Raw genomic sequence first — 27,145 nt, forward strand, 5'->3', positions numbered from 1 at the left:
CGCCAGATTTACTTTCATGTCTAGAGACCACTGGCTATCCTCTACTACCTGTTTATTTTATTTTAGCTTTTTTTGTTGTTGTTGTTCTTGTCTTTTGTGATGGAACCGGGGAGGGTGGGGTATATGTGGGGTTGTTTGTCTACAAAAATTGAAAATCCTTAAATAAAGTTATAAAAAATATATATTTGTACCAATTTATGGAATTTCTTTAGATTTTTCTTTCATTTCTTCGTGACATTACTGAAAAACATCATTGGATTCTGTTAATTCATAAAAAGCTTAGCTTTTTTGGAAATGTTTTGAAATAATATTAATTAAAAGCCAAATGTAGGAAACGGAAACTAAGTGGACCCATAACAATGTGTCCACGACCCACAACGCGTCCCAACCCACTGTTTGGGAAACTCTTTGAAAAGAGGAGGAGCCAAATCATTTAGATATGATAACATTTTCAATGTTCAAAAGATTATATTTTTCCAAAATGTTTTTTTATCAAATTCTTGAAAAGTTGTTCTATGGGTAGGCGGGTAAATATATGAAAAAAAAGCACCTTACCCTAAAAATCAACTGATTTATGTAGTATTAGGTGTCCTTAATAAGTTTACCAAAGTTTGACCACCCCAAAGGTGTTATTTTCAAGATGGCGTCCAAGATGGCCTAAAAACCATTATTCATCCTAGACAAGTACTTTTTGTGTCTAACCCTATGTTTTTGGGGTCTAGGAGTCCATTGAACTTCTCCAGATTGCAGAGATACAATTAGATAATTGTGAAATCCAATATTGTGTTTGTGACTGTTAAAACCCTCTGAAATAGTCACCAGTTTCAAGTTAACTAAACATTTATATATATTTTTTTAATAAGGTTTCAAGATATCCTCAAAACACAACAAAACTAATAGTCACAATTTGCAGTAATTCAGAAGGTTGTGGCAGAGAATATTGTCAGTTGATAGATAATAGCCTACTGATTGCAATATTGAAATATTATTTATTTGGATAGCTCTGTGGATAAAATTTGGCTCAAACTAAATAATTCATCTTTGACTATACACCCCACCCAAAACGAATTTATTGCATTATTTACTCTTAGTGCAGAGTAGTCAGAACCTAAATCTCTACTGGGTGCAGAGGGGAGTATGATAGGTGGGGTTGGGTGAGGAGGTAAAGGGGGTCCGGACTAGGGTTGGGATTTGTTAGGTCCGGTTCCGGTTCCTAACGGTTCCTAATATAATTTTTTCCCCTTTTTTTCAGACATATATTATGCTTATATTCTAACTAACCTAACGAGTGGCGCGCTATGAACTTGTAGGTCTGCTATTTTTGAAAAATCTGTAAAATGTGCCTCAAATCTTTCAGAAAATTGTCATGATTTAGAAACTTTTTTTTTAAATTTCGACGTCAGGCCTGAATGGGTTAATAAACACATTAAATTATTGTATTTGCACTTTACAATTATGAGTTGGCACTATTATTTAAACTTCACCACCACCAGCTACCCACCACGACAATATCATTGTTGCAATTTGTACTGTATATACGTATACAGTACACATTGCAATAATGATATTGTTGTGGTGACAAATGTTGTGTCTTCAATGTTCAGATTAATTTAATAGAATTTTTTTTTTGAACTGTAGGCTATGTTCCTGTGCTTTTGTTTATAACTGTTTATAATGTAATCAATGTATGGAGGTATATATGCACCTAAAGGCTGGGCTCTCAACAGTTGCACGATTAATTTAGAGACAAATAAAAAGCAATTGAGTTGCAGACAAATTGATTTTTATTTAATTCATGGCTCTATAGTTAACGTGATTCAGACAGAAAGACGTCGAGTCATAATATAAAGCTCTGTAGAAGTTAGTAGTTTTTATTTTCTAACGTTATTCGTGTAGGCGTATTGATTTTGAGATGTTTCCTCAATGTGGACGTGCAAGTTGCAACAACCTTTGCAGGAAACTATGGCATTGCATTTATTGCACTTTGCGTGCTCAGCCTCAGAGTCATTTCCCTCTCTGTTAACCACACTCGCTCCGCGGCGGTGACCGCTCGCTGAATGCACAGAACAGGGGTACTCATCGCAAAGTGCAATAAATGTGATGCCATAGTTTCCTGCAAAGGTTGTTGCAACTTGCACCAGTAACGTTGCATGTCATTGAGGAAACACAAGTCACAAGATTAATCTACTCACTCATGTAGGTAGGTGTCTGTGCATGCATGCATGCTCAGAGGAGCACCTGGAGGAGTTACTTGGTGCTCCTAAAATGCGGCGACCCATCTCGCCGGATGGATAAAAGAGGGATGCATGAATAACTTATAGCAAAACGATATTTATTGGATAAGTGGGGACTGGGGAGTCAATGGAGAGTATTGCAACTCTAGATTCATCCCATTATTTAAAAAAATCCAGAGTTGCAAATTGCAGCTATAGGTCCATGTGTATTCCAGCCCTATATGCATATTCTAATACAAACTTCTTAATACTTCCTTTGATTGATTGATTGAAATATTTATTAACAGTTTGCAGAATTACAGTACATTTCAAGCACAAACTCATATTATCCTAAGGATAATATGAGCATCAAAGCAATATTTAGATACTTTTTTTTTTTTTTTTTTTTGCCGATCTACTAGCTCACAACGTGTTGCGGAGGCGACACGTTGTGACACGTTGCTGATCAACTATTTGTTTAACATACGACACGTCGTACAGCGAAGCATACGTCAGGCTTCCATTTTAGCCGAGGCGATGTACACAGTCAACACAGTCAGACACGCATGGCTCCTCTGTGCAAAATAAATAATGTACAATACCCGACTTTACGATAAAAGCTGGGTGACTGAAATTCTTTGTCCCTGTATAAAAGGTGCAGTTTTTATCGGCCAGATTGGGATGCTCACGACATATTTCCGTTTGGCGTCTCTTTGGAGGTGGTGGTGCTGGAACAACAAAATAGTTACTTAATGGCGCTTGCTTCTTGGACATTTTGACGAGAGTTTGGCTGTAATACTGTAAGAATAATGTGTCAGATAACTTTTTCTCCGAGTCCGTAGTAAACTCCTGTCCTCCTCCCAGTAGCAAGCAAGAAAGCTTAGAGAAGGAAAAGACACCACCGTCATGGTGTCACGTGACTGGACGCCAGGGCTGCGCCATGACACCCCACCACGCCCCCATGTGCAAGAACTCGCAGCGGAAGTTCGATGAATACATTGGAGTGGATGGGAGCCCGCTGGACATCTTGTAAAGAAACATTATTTATGAACGATAGCGACCTTTGTCATATAATCGGTCCAGGAATATAATAGAAGACATATCACAGATTGTTTTCCGACTGGGTGTTTTTCGACTTGCTAACTGTTTCATTTTATTCAGAAATTTAAAGAGCACAGGGTACGTTTCTGGGCTGCATAGGCTTAGCCTGACTCCGCCAGCTGGTGGCAGTATTGGGTTCACATCACAATCCTGCCTTCAAAAGCCTATATTGTTTTTAATTCATCAACATTACAAACTAAATAACGCTTTAAAAATGTTGAGAATAAAGGATTTTGCAATATTACAAGTCAGTGGTGTTTGATGAAATACTTTTTTTCACTAAAGTAAAAGTTGCCTAGCAGTATCACAATGTAATATGCTCTACAAGTGGTTAAGTTTCAGAATAAATACGCAAATTAACAGTAGCCTTGGGACCAACCCACCTAGTATAATACAACAGTAGTTTTAAGTAGTACAATACAACTTAATAGTAGTCCAGTAATAACTAATAATTGTAGTGAAAGTATAATATTTGCATGTGAAATGTAGAGGTAATTAAACGATTTAAGAGTCATGTGTCCCTCAAAATATAGTAGGCATAGGCATACCTTAAAGAAGTTAATGCTTGCTCTATCAACTCCAGACATTGCCTTATTCTGTTTCAAGTTAAATATGAATGAATGACTGGATAAATGAAATTGTACTGGTACCACGGAACGTGACGCGCACGCACGCACGCACGCATCGCGGCATGCACACAGAACAGCTGTAGGCTATAGCCTAAGCCTAAAACACAAAAGTAGACTTAAAATGGTCAGACAAACATCCTTACTGGACACTAGCGAAACTAAAAGGTTTGCTTTGGACGAATATATCTGTAACTGTTATTTGATGGAGGAGAACACCACACAGCAGCAGTAGCCTACTGGAGCCATAGCAGTCACACTCCTGTAACTTAAGTCAAGTGTGCATGGCATGCTTACCGGCTACGTGCGCTCACAGTCAGCTCAGGTATATAAACAGTTAAAGCTGTTGTTATGCAAAGTAGTGGCTATTTGAATTCGGCACGGTACTTTACACGGTGTGAAAATAGGGGGAGGTGGGCGGGTTGGTCCTAAGGCTACTGTTAATATGAAAAAAAGTATTTCATCAAACACCACTGACTTGTAATATTGCAAAATCCTTTATTCTCAACATTTTTAAAGCGTTATTTAGTTTGTAATGTTGATGAATTAAAAACAATATAGGCTTTTGAAGGCAGGATTGTGATGTGAACCCAATACTGCCACCAGCTGGCGGAGTCAGGCTAAGCCTATGCAGCCCAGAAACGTACCCTGTGCTCTTTAAATTTCTGAATAAAATGAAACAGTTAGCAAGTCGAAAAACACCCAGTCGGAAAACAATCTGTGATATGTCTTCTATTATATTCCTGGACCGATTATATGACAAAGGTCGCTATCGTTCATAAATAATGTTTCTTTACAAGATGTCCAGCGGGCTCCCATCCACTCCAATGTATTCATCGAACTTCCGCTGCGAGTTCTTGCACATGGGGGCGTGGTGGGGTGTCATGGCGCAGCCCTGGCGTCCAGTCACGTGACACCATGACGGTGGTGTCTTTTCCTTCTCTAAGCTTTCTTGGTAGCAAGCAGGAAGCAGCACGCATGGATTTGGAATCCTCCCTCGTTTGAGTAAGGACGCGCTGTGATTGGCCACAATGGCCAGTGTACGATCGCAAGATGTGCTGTGATTGGCCAGTAGCCACTTTGAGTGGCAGTCGGTGGGAAATGCTCTCGCCACAGAATTTAGTGGGTATTCTGGCCATAATAATCATTCTGGGCGGCCCCAGCTGTTGGTACGCAGAAGCGCTTCACGGCGCTTGATTGACGGCGCATTTTTTATTTTGACGATGCATGTGCACTGGCACACCACTGTGTGCATCCCTGCAAATGACCAATGAGGATTACTGTCTATTGGTCTTGCTAAGATCCATGCCGCCCTCTAGTGAAGTTAATCCAAGCTTGCACCATAAAACGGATAATGAATGCCTTTGTGTTTCTCTCTCTAACATCCAGACTTCCTAAGACTCGCTCCATGGACAACCTGCTGTCGGCTTGCGAGAACGGGGTGCACCTCACGCGCACGTCCAGCGACCCCAACCTCAACAAGCACTGCCAAGAAGGTCAACATCCTCCCGCCCTGGAGCCCACCGCGGCCATCACAGGAGGACGGTCTTCCCCCGGCGAACCCGAGAGGGACCCTCCAATCCCCGGTACTACCGGATCGGACGACGAAGACTCCGAGGTGGAACCCGTGACTCGTAGCGCCGCCGGTACTCGGCCGGAGTCGGAGTTGAGAGTGGAGAGATGCCTCACCACGCAACCCTTGCCATCCCCGCCTCTTCCCCCCGTCCCACCGTGCATGGACCTCGCCATCCCTCTGCCCTTCCCCATGCCTATCCTCCGCCAGGCCATGCCTCAGATCACCAGCCCTGCACTCCCACCACCACCTCCCGTTCAACCGGAGACCGAGAGCCCCGCCACCAGCACCGTGGAGGCTGCTGCTGCCTCGCCCACACATCGGTCCGAAGCATGCTTAACTCTCCCCTGCAACAGCACTCCGCCGGCCACGGCCGGTCAAAGTAGAGTCCCGAATGGCCACGTCGTCAGCGACGGTCCGGCAAGCGATCTCCCTGCGTCCGCGGAGCTGCTGGCTCTCAAGCGACTGAGCCCGCCGCTCCCCATGGAGGTATCGACGGAGACGCTCACAGAGGACGAGGGTGAGCTCCACCGGGCGCCACCTATCAGTGGTAGGACAGAGTCCCGGGACAAAGAGACGGTGGAAGAGCCCGAACCCCGCAACACTCCACCTCCCCGGAAGGAGAGAGAAGTCACAAAACCACATGCTGCTGATGTGAAGGGCAGAGAGTGGGAGGAGGAGGAGCCCGCGAGGCTCGCAGTGACGGCGCCCTCTGTCGACAGCACTCGGGCGGCTGCAGTAGCAGCAGCGCGCCATCTGATCTCCCAGAGCCAGCTTGCTACTGACTTGTCCCTGCTGAGCTCCAACTGGGAGAGCGTCCAGGGCCTGGTCCAGTCGGCCTGCGACAGCGCCGCCAGCCACTCGGGCCTCTGCCGCGCCCTGCAGCCCGCCGCCACCACCTGCCAGAGCCGCCGCTCGCTGGCCAGCAAGCTGCTCCACGCCCAGGCCTCCCTGGCCATCCCAAATGGCGGTCAACAACAACAGTGCTGCCGTAAGGAGGACGTGCGCAGGCCCAGCAGCCCCCCTGTGCACTCCGGCTGGCTGTCTGCGGTCAAGAGCGCGGGCTACAATGCCCTGTGCGGGCCTGCTGCCGCCACCTCCAGCGGCTACTCGCTGTTGGCCGCCCAGCAGCAGCAGCCACCGATGCTGCTGCCGGCGCCAGCGTCCTACTACTACTACTACTCGTACTCTCCCTCCTCCCTCTCTCCTCCGCCACCCGCCTACCTGGACGACGACGGGCTGCCGGTGCCCATGGACGCCGTGCAGCAGCGGCTGCGGCAGATCGAGGCGGGCTACAAGCAGGAGGTGGAGGTGCTGCGGCAGCAGGTGCGGCAGCTGCAGATGAGGCTGGAGAAGCAGAGGCAGTACGGAAGCCCGCCCTCTGAGCCGGACGTCGACTATGAGGATGACATTGTGAGTGCAGCACAATCACATCACAGTTTTACGAGTAAAATAAGTGGGGGGTAAGGAGATTAAGGCAGGAAAGAAGAAAGTTTGACCGCTTTTACCACAAAAGTACAAGTAAAGGGTTTTTAGATACTTAAAAGAAGCTTTACACTTAGAAAGCCCAAGACGGAGATCTCCGCCTAATTAATGAATTACGTCGGCTGACGGATATTAATCAAAAGACGGAACAATACTCGTTTGATAACAGAGCGCACCAGTCTACAGCCTGGGAGTGTCAAAAATCTAAAAACGCGAATAACTCAATCTAAATCAATGATTCCAATTCTAACCAAAGATTGTGTTTTTGACGGCCCAACGTGGTCCCGTCGCTTGTCGCGTTAGAAGTAATCATACCCCCGGTGGCTGGCGAAGTGGCGATCCTCCCGTGGGTCTTTTGGCTACATGCTATGCTAACTGCACAATGAAGATGAAGTCGTGTGTCACCTTGAAATGGTCTCTGAAGCTACAAATCGCTGGGCATACTGATTTAATTGTTCCAAATGACGCTGGGCCTTCAAAGTGTTAGATGGAGTGCCGTGATTTTTTTCCACCCTAAAACATGATCATCAGGAATTATCATATAAGGAGGAAGACTTTTTTCAAAAATGTGTACAGTATTTGTTAAAATTTTGTTTTTATGTGGGCATTCCCACTAGTTCATTAAGTATGCCTGGTTTGCCTGATGGGTATCCATCTGAACTGAAGCCGCACCCACAGCTGTTGTATGATAAAGGGGGAGAAGTTAGGGGAGGGGATGATATTGTGACGTCACTATATCACTTTCTTTCATTGGCACGTTTGACTGTCAAGGTTTCAGCCTCCAGGAAGAAACCCTAAATACAAAGGGAAGACATCATTGCACATAACAACCACACCAAGGGGTCTAATGAAGTACTGTCACCTCATAGACACATGGAAAAACTGGAGAAAAAGAAAATACTCCATCTTTAAAAGCTCTGTCTCTGTCCTGTCTTTTTTTTAACCTGGATTGTTTCAGTGTCTAATGGCAGCTAAATGCTAGATAGCATCATGTCTCCCATACTGGCTGCCGGGAGTTATATTATTATTTAGATAATTCTTGACAATCTTGTCTCTCTCTCTCGTCCCATCTTCCTGCTCGACCTTCCTCTTGTCCCAGACGTGTCTGAGAGAGTCTGACAACAGCAATGAGGAGGACTCCCTGTCCACCCACAGCGAGGACCGTTTCTCTGAGGGCAGCTGGGACAGGGTGGAGCGGAAGGACATGGAGGTGAGAATCCTGGATTCAAGTTCTCAGTCGCCACGACTGATTTCAGTCATTTGGATTCCATAGAAGCCAGCGTTGTCTTCTGTGAAAGCATGCTGCGCACCGAAAATAGCCAATCTACCAGTGAGCTTGTGGATCGGCTATTTTCAGTTATTCGTTATTTGAAGGTGAAAGATTATTTGAAGTAATCAAACTAGCAATAGAATACAAGTTTAGCAGCGTATTCCAGAAACATGAATGGTCTCAGAAATGTCATGATTTCGTCAGCCGGTCGCCCTAAAACATAACATTTTCAGTCTTGAGATTTTATTTTGCTTTATTCCATGAGTACCGCACACTGTTTATTGTGTGTGTGTGTGTGTGTGTGTGTGTGTGTGTGTGTGTGTGTGTTGTGAGCAGGTTACGAGGTGGGTGCCCGACCACATGGCCTCACATTGTTTCAACTGTGATTGCGAGTTCTGGATGGCCAAGAGACGTCATCACTGCAGGTGAGTCCTCTACGAGCTTCTACACTGAAGCTGCACGTCATCAAGCTTGAACACATCAAGGAATAGGACGGGAAGCTAGTTTAGTGAACGCCCACCAAAACAACATACGTACGACAAGTTAGCGAAAATTGTGATGAAAGTAACATGGAGGAGAAAAGGGAAGAAACTAAGACCACAGCAAAGAAAAGGAAATGCAGTAACAACAAGGACTGCGAAAGTATTTATCTGTGGGTGAAGCCAATGCAAGACTCACAAAAAACGTGTTGCTCAAAAGGAGGCTTCAATGTGTATGAATTGTATGGATACATTTGTAATAGAACCAAAACAAAATTCCAACACAGATAAGGTAACAGCAGCTGAAATAACTGGTGTTTACCACACAGTGCAACACTCCCAGTCATACAGATCATAAGACTGTGGCAATAAGCTCATCAGTCATGTTTCCAGACTCTGATATTGCAAAGAAAATGGCATGTGGTTGTACCAAGGCAGCATCCATAGATACAGATGTGTTTGCACCTGCCTCTGCCTGTGTGTAGAGTTGTTTTTGAGAGAGTTAAAAAACACCAGTGGGTCAAGAACTCCCAAGTGACAAAACTGCCCACAATCTATTCTTTTCAGTTTTTTAATTTCTTCAAAGCCTCTTGGTTGGTTGGGTTGGTGTATTGTCCAGTTGTATTGGTTGGGTTGATGTATTGTCCATTTGTATTGGTTGGTTGGGTTGATGTATTGTCCATTTGTATTGGTTGGTTGGTTGGTTGGTTGTATTGTCCAGTAAATAGTTCATTTATTTAAATACAGTTCTGTTAAGTTTTTTGCATAGTAGTTCTATTATAGTTATCATCACACTCCTATTATGTGCTACGGAATCAACCAGATGGCATGTGAAGGGACAGGATAGAAATGTTATTATTTGTATTTTTGGGTACAAAGTATTCACGCGCGATGCAACTCCACATGTGTCCCACACTCTTTGTACCACATCTGGTGAGTTGGGATCTGGTCACCCTAGTCAAAAGGGACAACATTTCTCGAGACTACCTGCAACCTCTGCAGATGTGGTAAATAAATTATATTGCACGGTATTACGTTAAAGGACAACTTTAGTTTTTTTCAACCAAGGTTCATGTTTTAGGTTATTAGAGAAAGTAAAAGATGAGTGTTAATTTTTTCTTCATTTGCTGCTTTCTTTCGTTTTAGGGATTTTAGCTCTTTTTCATCATCATCATTTATTTAACTCACGACCATGATCACATGGTTTGGAGCACAGATTCATAAAAGTATACAATCGAAAGTATACAATACATTACAGATTACACGATATACATAGACATATCGTAAGGCTTTCCCTATTTATACAGTGGGAGAACATTTTTCAGAAAAGCACCCAATTTATAAATTACTTTTTGTTTTTCAGATTTTAGTAATGCAATTAGTTTAAACATAGAAGGGTATGTAAAGAAATAAAGTGGCAGGTATTTTTGCCTGAAATTCATAATGTCAGTATTCTTACATTCCAACAAAACATGATACTCGTCTCCAATTCTGGCTTCCTTACATAGGTTACAAATCCTCTGATTTCTTTCCAATCCTTTATATCTACCGATGACCTGGGGTTTTGACAGGGGGGCGGGGGCATTCGAGCATGGGGCTAAATATGTATTTTTTTACAGAATATTATGGCGATTTCTTTTTTTATTATTTAGTATAGTCCTACTAGACCCCAGGAAATTACATCTGGCCACAGAAGATCACAGGATCTACTGAATGTGAAGGTAGCCTACTGGGGGGAAGCCACACTGTGTGTCATAGGCTCAATATGCAGTTTGACACATTCAGTAGATCTCGTGATCTTTTGTGTCCAGATGTAATTTCTTGGGGTTTATTAGGACTATAGTAAATAATAAATAAATAAATCGCCATAATATTTTGTAAAGAAATACATATTTAGCCCCATGCTCGAATGCCCCCGCCCCCCTGTCAAAAACTGCTAAAATCCCCAAAACGAAAGAAAGCAGCAAATGAAAGAAAATTAACACTCATCTTTTACTTTCTCTAATAACAACCTAAAACATGAACCTTGGTTGAAAAAAACTAAAGTTGTCCTTTAACATACTCTAAGACTGGTTGAAATTACCGTGGTAAATGGTGCATTTATATAGCGCCTTTATCCAAGGCCCTTTACATAGATTGTGCATCAATTCACCCATTCACACACATTCATACACCGATGGCAGCGGAAACCATGCAAGGCACCAACCAGCACATTAGGAGCAATTTCAGGGTTCAGTGTCTTGCTCAAGGACACTTCGACACTAACTCTGGGGAGCCCAGGTTCGAACTGGCAACATTGCGGTTACCATCCGGCCACTCTACCCCTGTCCCACCGCCACCCTACCTTGACTCATTCAAATAAATCCAGTGTTGTAGTTTTAATCCCACACCCAATCATTGGTTATAAAATGGGTACGTACTCTGCAAAACTAAAAACAGAAGAGGCTATTGGAGAACCTGGTGCAGTAATTAACTAATTCTGTGCCGATGACAAAAGAATACGGCGTAAGCTCTGACGTCCACATTGCCAATGCTGTTCTAGTACAGTACATAAGCCTCTGCATGCGCTTTGCCTCTCCTGGATTGAGCTCATCCTGGTCGGCCATTATGGGATTTTCAATGAGGAATAATAACAAAGGAACGGCACAGTCTTGAGTAGCGTTTCAATAAAGTAAATGGTTGCCCACCTCTGGCACATTTTAAGTACTAACTTAAAAGAAAGCATTTTCACACCAAAACTTAAACACTATGACGAAAAGATTTCGTCAACTACGTTTTTTCACTGACAAACTAAGGATGGAATAGAAAAAGATCATTTTATGTTTGGTTGCACTCGGGTGTTGCGCATTGAAAATAGCAGATCTACAAGCTACAAGCTTGTCGATCTAAAGTGTAAAATTAACTGTAGATTTTAAACCAGACTAACACAAAAGCATTTCTGCTGACTAAACGTTGACTAAAACTAAATGAAATTGTATTCAAAAGAATAAAATGTTAAAGTTTTATGACTAAAACTAAATCAAAATTTGCTGCCAAACTCAACACTGCACCACTTGCACTTCTATTTGCTAAACAGGAACTGTGGCAACGTGTTCTGCAAGGACTGCTGCCACCTGAAGCTGCCCATCCCGGACCAGCAGCTGTACGACGCCGTGCTGGTATGCAACACCTGCCACGACCTGCTGCTGGAGTGCCGCACGCGCGACCTCCGCAGCCAGCAGCTCAAGAAGCCAATCGCCACGGCCTCCAGCTGAGAGCGCGGCTGCCCCTGTTGTTGTAGCACGTGTCGCACGGTGAGCACCTCTAGCTCAGTCCACACAGGTCCTCCCGACGGAAAGCCCTGACGTCCTGACGATGATGCTTCGGATAGAAGAGCTGAGAGCTGAGCGCCCCGACACCAAAATCCCCTCTCGACCCCTTCCCCCGCACCGCCCCTCTCCTCCCCCGACTCCTGAACGCTGCTGTGTTGTTGGCTGTGGGCGGATAATATGAAGGAAGCAACAGTTCACTGTTTGAGAGGCCCCGAATTTCTGGACCCAACGATGGCACTGAGACGGACACACACAGACTGGTTGGCCAGAGGACCGAGGAGCAACGGGGGAATGTCGGTATAGACTGAGAGACTTGAGGTGAAGGTGTGTGGAAGTAAGGGGGAGGTCTTTTCTCACTCGATGAACCCGCCACCTTTATGGTCAAAGACGTTTTCAGCCTGGGCTGCTGCAGCGTCCTGCTGCCCCACCCACCCAACCACCCCCTCCATCCCTGGGACTTTTGTCCTCTATGTTGGTGCCCTGACCTAGACACCACCCACCAACCCCACAGAGAGTTGGACTACATCTCAAACCTGCCCACCCCCAGAAGATTCATTTAACTTTCCTACAAAACACACACACACACACATCCCTTAAAATAGACACCGTCTCTCTATCACACACACATTCACACACCAGAGGACAATCTGCCACCCTTCCCCACATGTTGGGGAATCTGAAGCCTTTTTAAACTGGTCGATTGGAGGCTTTCAACTTTAAAAAGAAACAAGTTGCTGCTACCGTATTTAAAAGTCTAATTTTGTATTCTTATTTTGTGCACTACAGAGCTATTGTGCGTTTGAAAGAATCTGAGACCAAACTTGAGCAAATAAGGGATAAATCTGCTGTTTACTTTGCCGTTGCATCTCTTTCTCGGAGCCTGAATGTAATGTCGTGATGGGTAACTGGAACGAGTGGTCGTTTTGTTCATGTGCATTCGGTGGGTCGTCTTACTTGTCAATTACTGTGTTTTCAAAGTTATGCATATGCACACAGTCAACGTGGTTCTGTCTTTAACAATGCTTTTGTCTCCCCACCCCCCCCCCCCCACCCTTGTGTAACATTGTTGCAGCATAAGACATTTCTCGAGGCATCTGTACGAGACAGGCTGGTAAAAGTTGAAGGCTTTTGTGTCGGGTATGCCGTCAATATGCTATGGAATGAGACGAGATGGCGGAAAGCAAAGCGGCATTATAGAACCAGGAATGTTGTTGCCAGGTTACCAGGTGTGTGCATCATCCTCTGACTTGAAATAAGGATTGATTTAATTGGATTGACTGTTCTGCAATGGGAAATAATATCATTGCTTTTCAGAGAGAACGTTTGAGAAATTTGGGACTTTATGTCCCACATTTTCTTTATGTATAGTGAAGTGACTGGCAGCAATGGTACCTAACGGGAACCAATCCGGGGAAAGGACTGAACAAAATTATTTAATTTTCCTCCTTTATAGAGGAGTTATAGGCCATGGTCCCTAATTGTTCTATTGCGAAAGATCTGTGTTTGTGTCTAATGGTTGTTCCTTGAGACAATAGTGCCATATTTATTTCTTTTTGTTTATATTTTTGTTTTATTTTTAAGCCTTTTTGTTTTCATATAAATGGCAGCAGGTTTCTAATTGCCCATCTCTTTGTATGTTTAATGGTACCGATATACTAGCTGCTTAATGACTAATCATCAACAACAGGAACTGTTCTGTTCCATAAAGAGGCTTAACGCTTCCAGTGGATGATCAGATATCGTCACTGAATCAGTTGACCTGTATGGTTATCCCATACCTAATATTCGGGGTCTTTCACGCTGTGTTCATGAAGTCCGAATATTTTAAGAGGAACCCAGGAAATGTAATATACATACTTATCTGACCTGTACTAGTGGCTAAAACCTGTCACGTAGTGAATAACTTGTAAAGAAATGCACTGTAAAAGTTAAATCCCATGGGTTGAAATAAATATATCATCATGGATTTGCTCCCGCACTTGTTTATGTACCTTGAAATATTGGCATTGCTTTCTTTCCAGATGTCCACTAGGTGGTGTTATTTTACCAATCTAAACATGGATGGACAGGATCGCTGCTCAACAATGCACACTTTGGATCATATCAGTGGTTCTCAAACGTTTTCATTTCTAGGACCCCCAGTTTGATATTCATTCGGCCACGGACCCCCCATTTGGTACATTATCTCTGGTCCCCAATCTATGCTGTAAATCGATGCACATTTGCACACACAGTTACAGATCCGTAAAGTGTCCATTATTTAGTTCTGTCATTTAGCTGGGGGCCCCCGTGGAACCCCCTCAAGGACCTCGCGCCACTGACGAAGGCTGGATAGCCGAAACGTTTGTATCATGATGTTAAGAAAATAGAAAGGAGAAGACTCCCTCTTGTGCGACCCAATAAGTGTTATAAATGATGTTGACCTAAGAGGATAGCGCACCAGATAAGTCAGCGCGTGTTGGTTACAAGAAAAGGGAATTCATCACCAAACACCCTTTTTTTTGTCTCAAGAATGCACATTCCTGACGGGCCTGATAAAGGTTCCTCCCTCACACTGATAAACTGCTTTCCCTGCTATGGTGCGTGCAAGGTGTCACGCCAGTGTGCATAGAGTACCAAAAAAAGGGTTGCATAATGGGACATTGTGCCACAAATCATTTTGGGCTTTTGTCCAATGCAACTTCCTTCATGTTTGGTATAAGGGTTCATGTTGGGCTCTTTCAAGTGTCCTTCTCTCAAATTATCAATAATTCAAGAAAATCTTTGGGATTCAACAACCACCGGTGAGTATAAAAATAAACCCTGAAAGGTTTTTAAAATGTTTTTTTTTTGCTAAACTTTCACAAAGCATTTGGTATTGCTACAGTGAGATGCAAGGTTTAAAAAATAATAACGTGTGTGTGTGTGTGTGGGGGGGGGGGTGGTGTTGAAGGAGGGTGAATCTCAACAAACCCTTCCCTCACATATGGACACCAGCCGCTGCCAGATACCTCTCATTCTCCACACATAATCCTGTATGGCCTCACTGGCCTGCCCTTAGTGCCCTATCCTATAGTACAGTGTGTGTGGGGTGGGGGGGGCTCAATGGCCTGCCCTATAGTACAGTGTGTGTGGGGTGGGGGGGGCTCACTGGCCTGCCCTATAGTACAGTGTGTGCCATTATGATCCGATACTGTGGCTAGTGGCTATACCAGGTCAGAGACACACACACACTTTCATTTAAGTCTGAAATGTAAAAAAGCATAATTTGCCTAAATAGCTTACATTCACCCTTCACACAGCCCAATATAGAGGATTCATTTCATGTATTCATGTAGCCTATAGATTTAGCCACATGTGTCATTGTCACTGTAAAAAAATGGGAAAAGTAGCTCACAAAGCCTAAAAGGACAAGGTGAAATGACAGTATTATAGGAGCAATAAGCCTCGAATGAAGACGCGTGTATTACAGGTAGATGAATGCCCACAGGGGAGGGGCCAGCATGTTTCCTGTCGACCGTGGTCCTGATAGATAAATATGAGAAGACCCCCTGGAAGAATGCGATCGCAAAAAACAAGTCATTGTGTGTGTTGCCCTCCTATGGTCGAGTCGGAGACGCTCCAGAATGCAGCATCTTACTCCGTTATCCTTTCTCCTGCTGGCATCCCTTTTCACGGTCTGCACAGGAGCAGGTGGTGAGTCTATGCTTCCATCACAGAGTAATGATATTGTTATATCGGTCAATTGTTGAATGTGTTAGAACCTATAATCGAATAATCTACGGAATAGCCTTTATTGGTTAAACAATCAACAATGTATTAACTTTGTCAGTGTTATATGGATTTGTTTTGTCTACTTTGTGGAACCATGTGGATAGTTCGTGCACTGAGGAATTATTAATATTAGGCATTTGAAATCTAAAGCAGCCTATAATCAATATAACCCCCAGCTGTAGAACAGTGTCAATCATTGCTATACTATTTATTATTTAAACGAAAAAGTTAACGTTTTCCACATTATTGATGTCCAAACGATCTAAAACATCCAAAAAATTAATCATAATTATCACAAAAACCTATATTAATTTAATCTGCTCGGGGTTTATATGCGGGCAAATAATTTCCTTCGTGAAAGATCGATGCGCCAGAAATAGCACCAATAAAACACACGCGTAATAGCCCTGCATGCAACACTGCCAACACACACACCTGCCCTGTCCATCACGCACATTTGACACCGTCCACGTGTTCGTCACTCACTCATCAGATGATCACCGCCAATCGGTTCACCTTTTACTGACCACTGAATTCACACTTCAAGGACATCAGAATAGAATAGCCAACATAGCCAACAAAACAAGCAGAACCTACGAGATGCGCGTCAAAAATGAAAGATCAGCTCAATCCGTCCAGTAGGCTATAGCCTATATGCGCTTCGCTATAAATAAGTAAAAAGGTGAGTCCGAAAGGTTTTTTTTTAGAGCGTCATATATAGCTGCTCCGTTATGACACGGCTCCATTCATTCATTCTTTCCCGTGCACCTGTTATGCATCCATCAGCCAATGAGGGAGCCGTGCGTATTCTGCCGCAGCAGAGAGACGCACCAAGCATGGAAAAAGAGACCATGCAGCGCCGGACAAGATTTAGACTCTCCTAGATGGATTTGATCAATGTCAGAATTAATAAAATACATACTATACGAGAGTCTAAATCTTATAGGCAAACATTATATATAGGCTACTTGATCGTTCAGTGTAGAAATGTAACCAAATGGACCCGTAATTAAGAGTCCATTTGGTTACGTAACGTCTACTGAAAGTGTACAATAGCCTACATTTGTTAGAGAGAATAAGTTTAAAGTGAACACGGATGTTTTTTTTCCGTGTTCACTTTAACAGTTTAAAAGACACGATGCGACGCTTCAGTGCGAAAGCCCTAAGTTTGGTGAAATGGTATAAATCATGTAACACCAGGAATGCAGCATGATAGGCTATGCAACCAATGCATATTATTGGGTAAGATACTTTTAAATGTATCATGAGTTGAGGAATATTACAGGGCTTTTTTGTAATTGGCTAATAGCTCTTATACCACTTGCACTTTTGCAATAGGGATTCCTGGAAAATAAATGCAAACATTTCAATGTTTGCTGATTTGCTGATTTATCCAATAGCATTGTTAGATTTGTAACCCACTGATTAGTACGTGAATGTGCACGCTTTTCACAAGTTCATACCGTTGTCGTTATCGCCGATATCGACTTTATCGAGTAAAAATGTACCCCCCCCCCCCCAAACACACGCACACGCGCACACACACACACACACACACACACACACACACACACACACACACACACACACACACACACACACACACACACACACACACACTCGTGATTTATAGCCTGTCTTTCTGTCTTGCCGTCGTATGTTCGGGTGGGTGTAGGCCTATAGACTATACATTTATGGATTGGGGCAGCATGGTCTGTATTGACAAAGGGAATCCAGACTGTCCTGCCGAGCTGTCATGGGTGGGGAATGGGAATGAAAATTACCATATTTTGCCTATAATCAAGCTGTCCAGCTATAGGCTGCACATAATTTTCCGAATTGTTTATTTTAGGATACATAATTGGATTACATAATTCCGATTGCATGTAGTCATGAGTTACTCCCAGAACATCACGACGCTATATAGTAAATTTAGTGTGGACCATGATTTGATTGGTTACAAGAACAATTAACCCGTTATCCTAGTCTAGATTATGCCAAATGCTGTTCTTGTGCTGTAAAAGCCAAATGATTTGACATGTTCATGCAGTCAGTCAGTGTACAGTTTCACGTGTGAAACACACACACACACACACACACACACACACACACACACACACACACACACACACACACACACACACACACACACACACACGCACGCACGCACGCACGCACGCACGCACGCACGCACACACACACACGCACGCACGCACGCGCGTGCACACAATCTTAAAGATCTTTACTCCTTTGTTTATCACAGCTCTGGTATCCCCATTCTCTCACGTCACGTGCAGACAAACATATTTATTTTGCCTCCATTGCCTTTTGTTTCTTTTTGACAGTTTCCTATTTCGCGACTGCTACTCCGACTGAATTCCCCTGAGAGTGGCGTTGAGTAGGCACACCAATTGAAACCCCATTGTTCCCGACGCTAATCGACCCCGCTTTGGACTAAAGATCAAAGCGTATTGGCGAGGATAGGAATTGCTGTGCGCACCGAAATCCGATTGGATAAAGCATTATATTGACTGGATAGTGAGGATGAATTGACTGGTTGAACTTTAATTACAAAGACAGTATGGGGCTATAAAAGCAATCACCAGTAGCAGCAGTAAAAAAATAATCTGATTGATTTGTATCTCAAATTGTACAGATTAACGTATCAGTGTCATCTCTCACAGTAGCTACTATAGCTATTGCAATGTTGGCTCAAAAACAGTGAGATTTTGATCAATTTGATGTGTTACTATACTACAAGATGGCAGAGAGTTTTGTAATAATTTCCACTTCTCACTGTTTATGCTGTAACAGTCCCTGTATACATCATACTGGAAGAAATTCAAAGTGTGTCTGTTTATTAATTGAGAACAATATGGTGGACGATTGGCACCATTCACCAATCTGATCCCACCCAAATGAATGCCCCATTCTGTGTTTATTTTCAATACCCATTATCATGCCAGTAGGAGGAAATTGCTTGCCAATGAGGCGAAGAGCCCCAGACATTTACATCCAATTCACTCCATTTCCTTCACTTTCAAGTCCTCCTCCTCATACAATTCTGATAACAGTCAGAGCAGCTAGGAGTAGGAGACCCTCCCCATATTCTTTCAATGGCATGAGTGTTTTTCATAAATATTTGATTTGTGAGATTGCAGTGGATATTTGTCTCAAGGTATGGGTGGTGGAACATGCAACCCCATTGTGAAATATTAATAAACCCTCAAAGAAACATGTGAGAATGTGGGCCTGTGTTTATTCTAGCACGGAAAAATAAAGCCCAAACAAGCTCAAACCCGTGTTTCTTTGTGACCTTGGACAATAGGAAGACCGTTATTGTGTATTCAGACGTGCTTGTATGACCGGGAATAACAGTTGGACATAAACAAATACTCAAACAATTCACTGTTTTCAAATAGAAAAAAACAAACTATATTGATGACAAAGAAGAATTAATAAATATAGCTTGAACTCTATCTGGCAGTTTGTCAGAAAATATGCCAAGAAAGAAACATCCTTCCAATACTTAACAACAATCTGGTGTGTAACTGCAAGTTCTATTAATGCAGTATGGCATAACTGATAAATGTCAACACTTGAACCCCAGCATCCCCATTCTGGGGGGGAATATCCCCCCCCCCCACCCCCCATGTTGTGCTGAGCTCAGCAGGTTAATCTTGAGAAAATGCGTGGGAGACACGCATGCATGTGTGTGTGTGCATGTGTGTGTGTGTGTGTGTGTGTGTGTGTGTGTGTGTGTGTGTGTGTGTGTGTGTGTGTGTGTGTGTGTGTGTGTGTGTGTGTGTGTGTGTGTGCGTGTTTGCGCGCTTGTTTGCACACATGCATGTGTATAGCTCTGCATTTTAAATGTATTCTTGATATCACAGACCATGCATTGCACTTACTAGCATTTACTAATAGATACCTTATGGAAAACTACTTCATTATTATATTCAAACATTGCTCTTTCTCCTTTAGATTGGTGCTACCAGTCCCAGTTCACCTGTGAACATCAGTGCAATGGTAAGGTTTATCTATAGAGATAAGAACCAGTGAGGAAATGGTCAAATGTCAGCTAAGATAACAACAGAAAGGTCCCGTCTATATAGTGATGGTGTTTACTTGGCTGTCCGTTCTTTAGGACCAGTGAAGTGGGACCATGCCAACAGCCAGTGCAGCGGAAGGTCCCAGTCCCCAATCAATATTGTTACCAAGAAGACTGCTTTAGACGAACGTCTGACTCCTTTCCAGTTCGGCGACTACCAGCACAACTTCAAAAGCATCATCAAGAACAATGGCCACTCTGGTAAATAAATATTTATGATATAAACACCTAAATGAATCCACAGGGATTTTAAGCTGCTGTGCTGGGTCGACGATCACTTCATGTCTGATCCTCTTCCCCACTTCCCCAGTTCAAGTGAGTGTTCCTCACCTGGCCACCATCACGGCAGGAAACCTGGTGACGCAGTACAAGGCTGTGCAGTTCCACTTGCACTGGGGGGAGAATGGAGGGCCTGGCTCCGAACACACCATTGATGGGGAGCAGTTTCCCATGGAGGTAAATTTACAGTTACAATTTAGGCATTTGGCAGACGCTTTCAATTCTACTCCACAGTTCACTATACATCTCAGAGGAAAATGTTGTACTTTTACTACACTACAATTATTTGAAAACTTTAGTTACTAATTTGATTATTATTGCGACCGAAGGTCGCAGTTAACTATGGAATCGAGCATTTACCATCAGTTAGTGTGTCGTGTCTCCCTTTTGACTCATACCTATCCATTCAAATGTCAAACTCTAGACGGGCCTGCCCCAAAGTTACAGCCAGCGAAAACTACAGTTCTCAACAGGCCCACCTGTCCATTCAAACTCTAGACGGGCCTGCCCCAAAGTTAGCAGTGCAGCCGCGGGCGGCAGCCGGCGTTCTCAACAGGAAAATTAAGGCCCGGCCCTACCAGGGCCCTCATCAAACCTTGTAGCCTACACTCAAGAGAATGTCCCTGCTACCACCCTTATACACTGTATGGAGCTGACCTGTTCTGACATTCCATATGTTGATCTGACCTCATCAAACCCTGTACACTCAAGACCATGCTCCTCATGGCCAATACAGTATTCATTCCATGTTGATCTAACCCCCCATGCCAAAGCACCAGCGCTCACCCAGCAGTCTGCCGCCAACGAGGCAGATGCGTGCACGCGTTCTCGCCCTTCGCTTCTCGCCCTCAGGCGTCTTACTGGTTACAAAACATTGGACCATTTGAAAATAGCCGATCTACAAGCTGACAATGCATAGATCGTCTATTTTCAAATTTCTACATAATGAGTACTTTAAGTACATTTTGAAGCCAATACTTTTGAATTCCGGACATTCACTTGTAACAGAGCATTTCTACATTGCAGTATTGATACTTTTACTTAAGTAAAACATGTGAGTACTTTCTCCACCACTGAATATTACAATGTCCAATGTTCAAGAAGATTTATTCCTAAATGTACCTGGTCACATGCAGTATTACAATATCCAATGTCAAAGAAGATGTACTGCAAAAGAAACACTCTCTCTTCATACAGCCCCAGTGTTTAAAGAAACACTCTCTCTGCATACAGCCCCAGTGTTTAAAGAAACACTCTCTCTGCATACAGCCCCAGTGTTTAAAGAAACACTCTCTCTGCATACAGCCCCAGTGTTTAAAGAAACACTCTCTCTGCATACAGCCCCAGTGTTTTAAACACTCTCTCTGCAGTGTTTAAAGAAACACTCTCTCTGCAGTGTTTAAAGAAACACTCTCTCTGCATACAGCCCCAGTGTTTAAAGAAAAACTCTCTACAGCCCCAGTGTTTAAAGAAACACTCTCTCTGCATACAGCCCCAGTGTTTTAAACACTCTCTGCATACAGCCCCAGTGTTTAAACACTCTCTCTGCATACAGCCCCAGTGTTTAAACACTCTCTCTGCATACAGCCCCAGTGTTTAAACACTCTCTCTGCATACAGCCCCAGTGTTTAAACACTCTCTCTCGGTATACAGCCCCAGTGTTTTTTCATTTGGAGAAGTGGATGACAAATTGAAAACCGCTGTGAACGATGACTCCAGATCTATAGATATCTTTTGATCCGACTGACCTCACACTCCCTGAGTGGTCCTCCGTGGTGATACAAGTGCGGTCGGATGGTTCTCGAGATACACGAAGGGCAGATACATGCACACACAGATTGTACGCTCCTATACTATTAATTACGATACACACACTCCAAACTCGCTGTGTGTTTGACCTGAGAGAGCGAGAGAGAGCACCGTGTGTTGTCATCAAGACCGGACCCCAGCATCTGGTAATCTAACCGTGCCATCGGTTTATTGGCCAGCCATCTTCTGTTCACACAAGCTGCCTTTGGCCGAAACGAGGTCCAAGGCGATATTATAGGAAGACAACTTATCTCTCTGATGTGTCACATGGTTGCTTATCTGCATGGTACTCAGTGTAGGTGTCTCAGGTGTCCTGCCATGCAAGAGCCGAGCCCAGAATCTCTCGGGTCTCATTGATGTTAATAAACAATTACAGGAAATTCTGCCTCACGTCAGCAGCGCGGGCACCGTACCACCCTGGCACCGTATCACACAGCAGCCCCTGTGCCATAGTGTAATAATGCCTTCCACTTATACCCTGCTTTCAACTTTTATGACCACCATTTAGTTATGACGTGTTTTTGATTGTGATATATAGTTCCGCTCTGCAGCTCCGACACAATGCCCACACAATCGTACCAGGAATGACCCAATGTCTCTGTCTGTGTATCTGTCCCGCGCACATCTCGAGAACCGCTTGACCGCTTGACTTCGAACTTGGCGTGCCTATCGCGAGGACCCGAGCCTCGGGTCCCGAGGTGTCCGGCGTGAAGCCGGTCATAGTGTGTCTGCCTATACGATGTCCATATGTGGACGTCCAAATACTGTATGGAGATCACTGATGTCATTGATATATAATATGCCCATATTCAGTGGTGGAAAGTAACTAAGTACATTTACTTAAGTACTGTACAATTTAGAGTTATTTATACTTTACTTGAGTATTTCCAATTTCCAATACTTTTACTTCTACGCCACTATACATCTCGGATCCAAATACCAGTAGTAACTTTTGAGTACTATAACAAAACATTAACCACTTCAGCCCTATACACATTTTGGCCATTTGAAAATAGACGATCTACAAGCTGGGACATTCTGCATATTGAGCACTTCTACTTTTGGTACTTTAAGTACATTTTGATGCCAATGCTTTTGTACTTTTACTCAAGTACATTTTGAATTCCGGACTCTTACTTAAACGGAGTATATTTACATTGCAGTATTGATGCTTTTACTTCAGCAAAACATTTGAGTACCTTTTCCACCACTGTCCATAATGGGCATATCGGTTGGACCGGCAGGTTCTGGACAACGTTTACACCGGGCTAATTGATGCTTGCACCTGTTCAAGATCACTGAGGATTGTATTGTGTGTTGTTGTGGATTCCTATATGGTGCCTGATGAGACCTTGGTAATAATGGCATAGCATCAGTAATGATGTGTTGCTTGTCTTTGCAGTTGCATATTGTCCACATGAAAAAGGACTTCACAGACCTAGGTAAAGCACTAGGAGACCCAGAAGGAGTTGCAGTCCTTGGGTTCTTCTACGAGGTAACTATACTATAGATTATAAAATAATTAATTACAATTCAAAAATATATATTGTTTATTCCTGGCAGAAAATGCTATACTCAATCAATCACTAAAACGTGTCACTTTTCTGCTTTGCAGGAGTCCAGCAGTGCCAACAAAAAATATGAGCCTCTCATCAATGCCCTGAAAGTCATCAAAACACCCGGTCAGTAGTCATTGCAACAGTAGCCTGAGCTAACGTGTTAGGTTTCTGGTCTAGAGGGGCGGGTCGCGGCTCAGATTTGCGCACGCCTGATTGGATCTCATCGATCTGTCCGTCACCCCCGGCCCCTCCTCTCCCCCCTAGTGCAGCGCTACGTCACATCATTTGGAGCGACGCCCACCCGGAAGGGTTAACTCCCACTTTTAGACCAGAGCGGCCAATGCGTTCCTCCAGGCTTTCAATTTTTGCACCAACAAAAATGAAAGCCTGGTACCGAGGCTATTGCAACAGTAGTCTTTCGGTACAGTGAATGACAAGATTTGTCTTGATAACAACAAGTACTCTTTCTTTTAGGCAGCAACACGTCTTTGTCACAAATCTCCCTGGAGCAGCTGATCCCATCTGAGCAAAGCCTGACCAACTACTACCGCTACAAGGGTTCTCTGACCACCCCCGGTTGCCACGAGGCTGTTGTCTGGACCATGTTTGAGAAGCCCATCCCTTTGAGCAAGACACAGGTTAGATTGCAGTGCTATCTATCTATCTATCTATCTATCTATCTATCTATCTATCTATCTATCTATCTATCTATCTATCTATCTATCTATCTATCTATCTATCTATCTATCTATCTATCTATCTATCTATCTATCTATCTATCTATCTATCTATCTACCTACCTACCTACCTACCTACCTACCTACCTACCTACCTACCTACCTACCTACCTACCTTACCTACCTACCTACCTTCCTTCCTTCCTTCCTTCACTTGCCCTATACTGTCATAGTTTATTACATTACTGCCTAAAGGCCTAGCCCTATACTGTCATAGTCAAATGATTGAACATCAAGTGTGTGCTGTTTCTTCTTTTTCCCAGCTGAAGGCGTTCTCTGAACTCCAGTTCCAAGGCGGTAAGCCCATGATGGGGACATTCCGACCGGTGCAGCCCTTGAATGGTCGTACGGTGTATCGGTCCGGTGGGGCTGTACTCGTGGCTAGTGCAGCCCTACTCATGGCCTCTGTGACAATGGCCTTGGGTCTGCCTCAGTACAACTAGAGGAAAGCATCCCACCACGCTGCATCTATGAACACAATACGTTCTCGGCAACATATCTGTCTGTAACATATTTGTAGCATGGTAGCCGAGATTATTATCTAGATAAGAATAAACATGATCAAATAAGAAATATGTTAAATTGGAGACAGTCTCGGTCGTGGCCATGGGAACTTATATTTTCACAGTTCAACAGTGTTAATGGCCCAGCGCTCCTCCCTTATGTCACAAATGACAAAGGCATTCATTGAATGCCTTATGAAAGATGCCATAAGGGTGTATTCAACAGCCATGCATGTGTAATGAGGCTGCTTTTGTTAAGTCTTATCCAAGCATTATAAATGTGCCATAAGTCAGGCTGTTACCAGCAGGTGCTCATACACATCAAACAACTGTCTAACAGTAACAACACAAGTCCAAACACAGCTTGGCACCTTCTGCCAATGTCCCGACCTTTGACAACATCAGCCTAAACACCAGCATTCCCATTATAGTACATCACACAGCGCGATAAACTTTACACCTCTTCCTCCTTGTCCAATGTCGGTTAAATTTAGCTTCTGCTAATATGAATATAAGTGGTGGTATTCGGGTTACGTCTGTGCTCACAGTGCAGATGACAGGACCATGACCCCGTGTGACGTACGTGTTGCTCTGATGGAACATGTGAATGGCATGTGGTCTATTAATAGAAGAACCGTGCTGTCATAAATAAGCTGCGTTCAAAGCCAACCATCAAGGGGTGTCCAGTTTGCCTCTATGTTGCAAACACAGGGAACACTTAGTTCTGTGCAACTGTCTGCTGAGTGTTATTGGCCTTGCCTTTCCCTAAAACCTATTCCAGTAGCATATCCGGCCTCAGGCTGATCCATGATGAACATGACATTTGTCCACATTACACCACAGACATAATTGTTCTTACTTTATACTCGAGGCGATTATGAAGTAACTGCAAAATGGCCAGTGTGTGACATAATAAAAGCAAATGCTGTTCTGAGAGAGGTTTTAAACCCCATGCCACACACGAGTTACGCGAGCACGACTATGATGAAGACGCAGGGATGGACTGTGTGGGCTTCTTAAACAGAAGCTCCTTTGCATCCTGCGTCTGATTAGCAGGTCATGACAGGAATGATTCGAGGCTGGAGCATGAGATTTGAGTCAGTAGATGGAATGTGAACACATGGATACAACAAATATCTCTTTCTTCTGTAGGCCTACATTTTACAGTAGCATAGAAAGGCATGTTAGTGCTTTCCTTTTTGTAAAGGCCAGTGGACTGGCCTTGAAACAAAATAAGTGTCATGCACATTGTAACTGCTCTAAAGAAAGTGCTTACAAAGAGTGCTTGAAACACACACACACACACACACACACACACACACACACACACACACACACACACACACACACACACACACACACACACACACACACACACACACACACACACACACACACACACACACACACACACACACACACACACACACACACACACACACACACACACACACAGAGAGAGAGAGCTAGAGTGTGACTCGCTTCTATCATTCTGACCTGTGAAGTTCTCTGAGCTTACCAACAAAAAAAAAAGAAACAAAATCATGTGACTTGTGTTCATGGCTTTTATTACCAGGGTCTCTGATGCACTGAATGTTATCTACTGTGAATTGCACCTGATTGAGTTGTCCTCCATTTATTCAGAGGACTTGTTACTGTATGTATTCAAACCAGAGATCGGTGCAATTCTCTTGAGAGAATGATTTATCGTGATTTACTGGAAAGGAATATGTATATTTTCCATTGTTTCGTAAAGCATCAAGATATATTTCTATGCTGTGTCATTTGTACACAATGTATTTATGTATTGTATTATGTATATTGAAGAAACACAGTGTTATTTATGTTATATTTCAGAGTTTTCAATGAATAACACAGTATACATACTCTCAACGGATGTCCGGAGTTGTTTGTGACCAAATCAAATTAAGTTTACTCATAATGTTCAAAAAGTATGAAACTTTTAACATGTATTTGGATGTTATGCTTGAAATAATATGGAGGATGTGTTCCAACTGAACAATAAACTACTGACGTGTGTTTTTAATGGAAGTCCCTTCCTCTGCATCTCTACATTATGTTGTCGGGAAGAAACCACTTAACTCCAAAATGTTAATGTTTCAGAAAATATAAAATGTTTCAGGAAATGAAGAAAACCTTATATTTTGAAAACAAAGCAATACTGCCTCATTAGAGTTGGTGTTGTCACTTTATTGTGAATTACTTGCATGAGAGGGGGAGAGGTGATGGAGTTAGCTGTTTAAAAGAGTGTTCAATAGCACTGATTTATGCCCCTTAGAAATCTTAAACCTCAAAAATGGAGTTAGGTGGTTTCCTCC

General features: G+C 43.3%; 2 protein-coding genes across 5 annotated transcripts in view; both read left to right on the forward strand.

Moving 5' to 3' along the window:
• The window catches only part of mtmr4 (myotubularin related protein 4), a 73,988-nt gene extending 59,966 nt beyond the window's left edge, over positions 1–14,022 (forward strand). For all 4 annotated transcript variants that reach the window (XM_083785475.1, XM_083785476.1, XM_083785473.1 and 1 more), the window contains 4 exons: positions 5,330–6,926; positions 8,098–8,208; positions 8,605–8,693; positions 11,824–14,022. In XM_083785475.1, coding sequence (XP_083641601.1) covers positions 5,330–6,926; positions 8,098–8,208; positions 8,605–8,693; positions 11,824–12,001 — 1,975 coding nt within the window. In that variant the 3' untranslated portion in view covers positions 12,002–14,022. The remainder of the gene's footprint in view (positions 1–5,329; positions 6,927–8,097; positions 8,209–8,604; positions 8,694–11,823) is intronic.
• A 411-nt stretch (positions 14,023–14,433) lies between these two features.
• ca4a (carbonic anhydrase IV a) lies at positions 14,434–26,762 on the forward strand. Its single transcript, XM_083781082.1, has 9 exons — positions 14,434–14,841; positions 15,510–15,733; positions 19,793–19,837; positions 19,956–20,120; positions 20,230–20,375; positions 23,410–23,502; positions 23,623–23,689; positions 24,041–24,204; positions 24,567–26,762. Exons 2-9 carry the CDS (start codon positions 15,664–15,666, stop codon positions 24,744–24,746), a joined length of 930 nt encoding a protein of 309 aa, XP_083637208.1. The 5' UTR covers positions 14,434–14,841; positions 15,510–15,663; the 3' UTR covers positions 24,747–26,762.
• Positions 26,763–27,145: the final 383 nt, after the last annotated feature.

This window comes from Protomyctophum parallelum, assembly GCF_964188405.1.
Source record: "Protomyctophum parallelum genome assembly, chromosome: 1".
NCBI classification, from domain to species: domain Eukaryota; kingdom Metazoa; phylum Chordata; class Actinopteri; order Myctophiformes; family Myctophidae; genus Protomyctophum; species Protomyctophum parallelum.

Bases quoted from the DNA above. Each gene is read 5' to 3' on its own strand.
- ca4a (XM_083781082.1), top strand. From the start codon at position 15,664: ATGCAGCATCTTACTCCGTTATCCTTTCTCCTGCTGGCATCCCTTTTC. The intron at 19,838-19,955 runs GTAAGGTTTATC...TCCGTTCTTTAG, and splicing joins CTGTGAACATCAGTGCAATG to GACCAGTGAAGTGGGACCAT. The intron at 23,503-23,622 runs GTAACTATACTA...TCTGCTTTGCAG, and splicing joins TCCTTGGGTTCTTCTACGAG to GAGTCCAGCAGTGCCAACAA.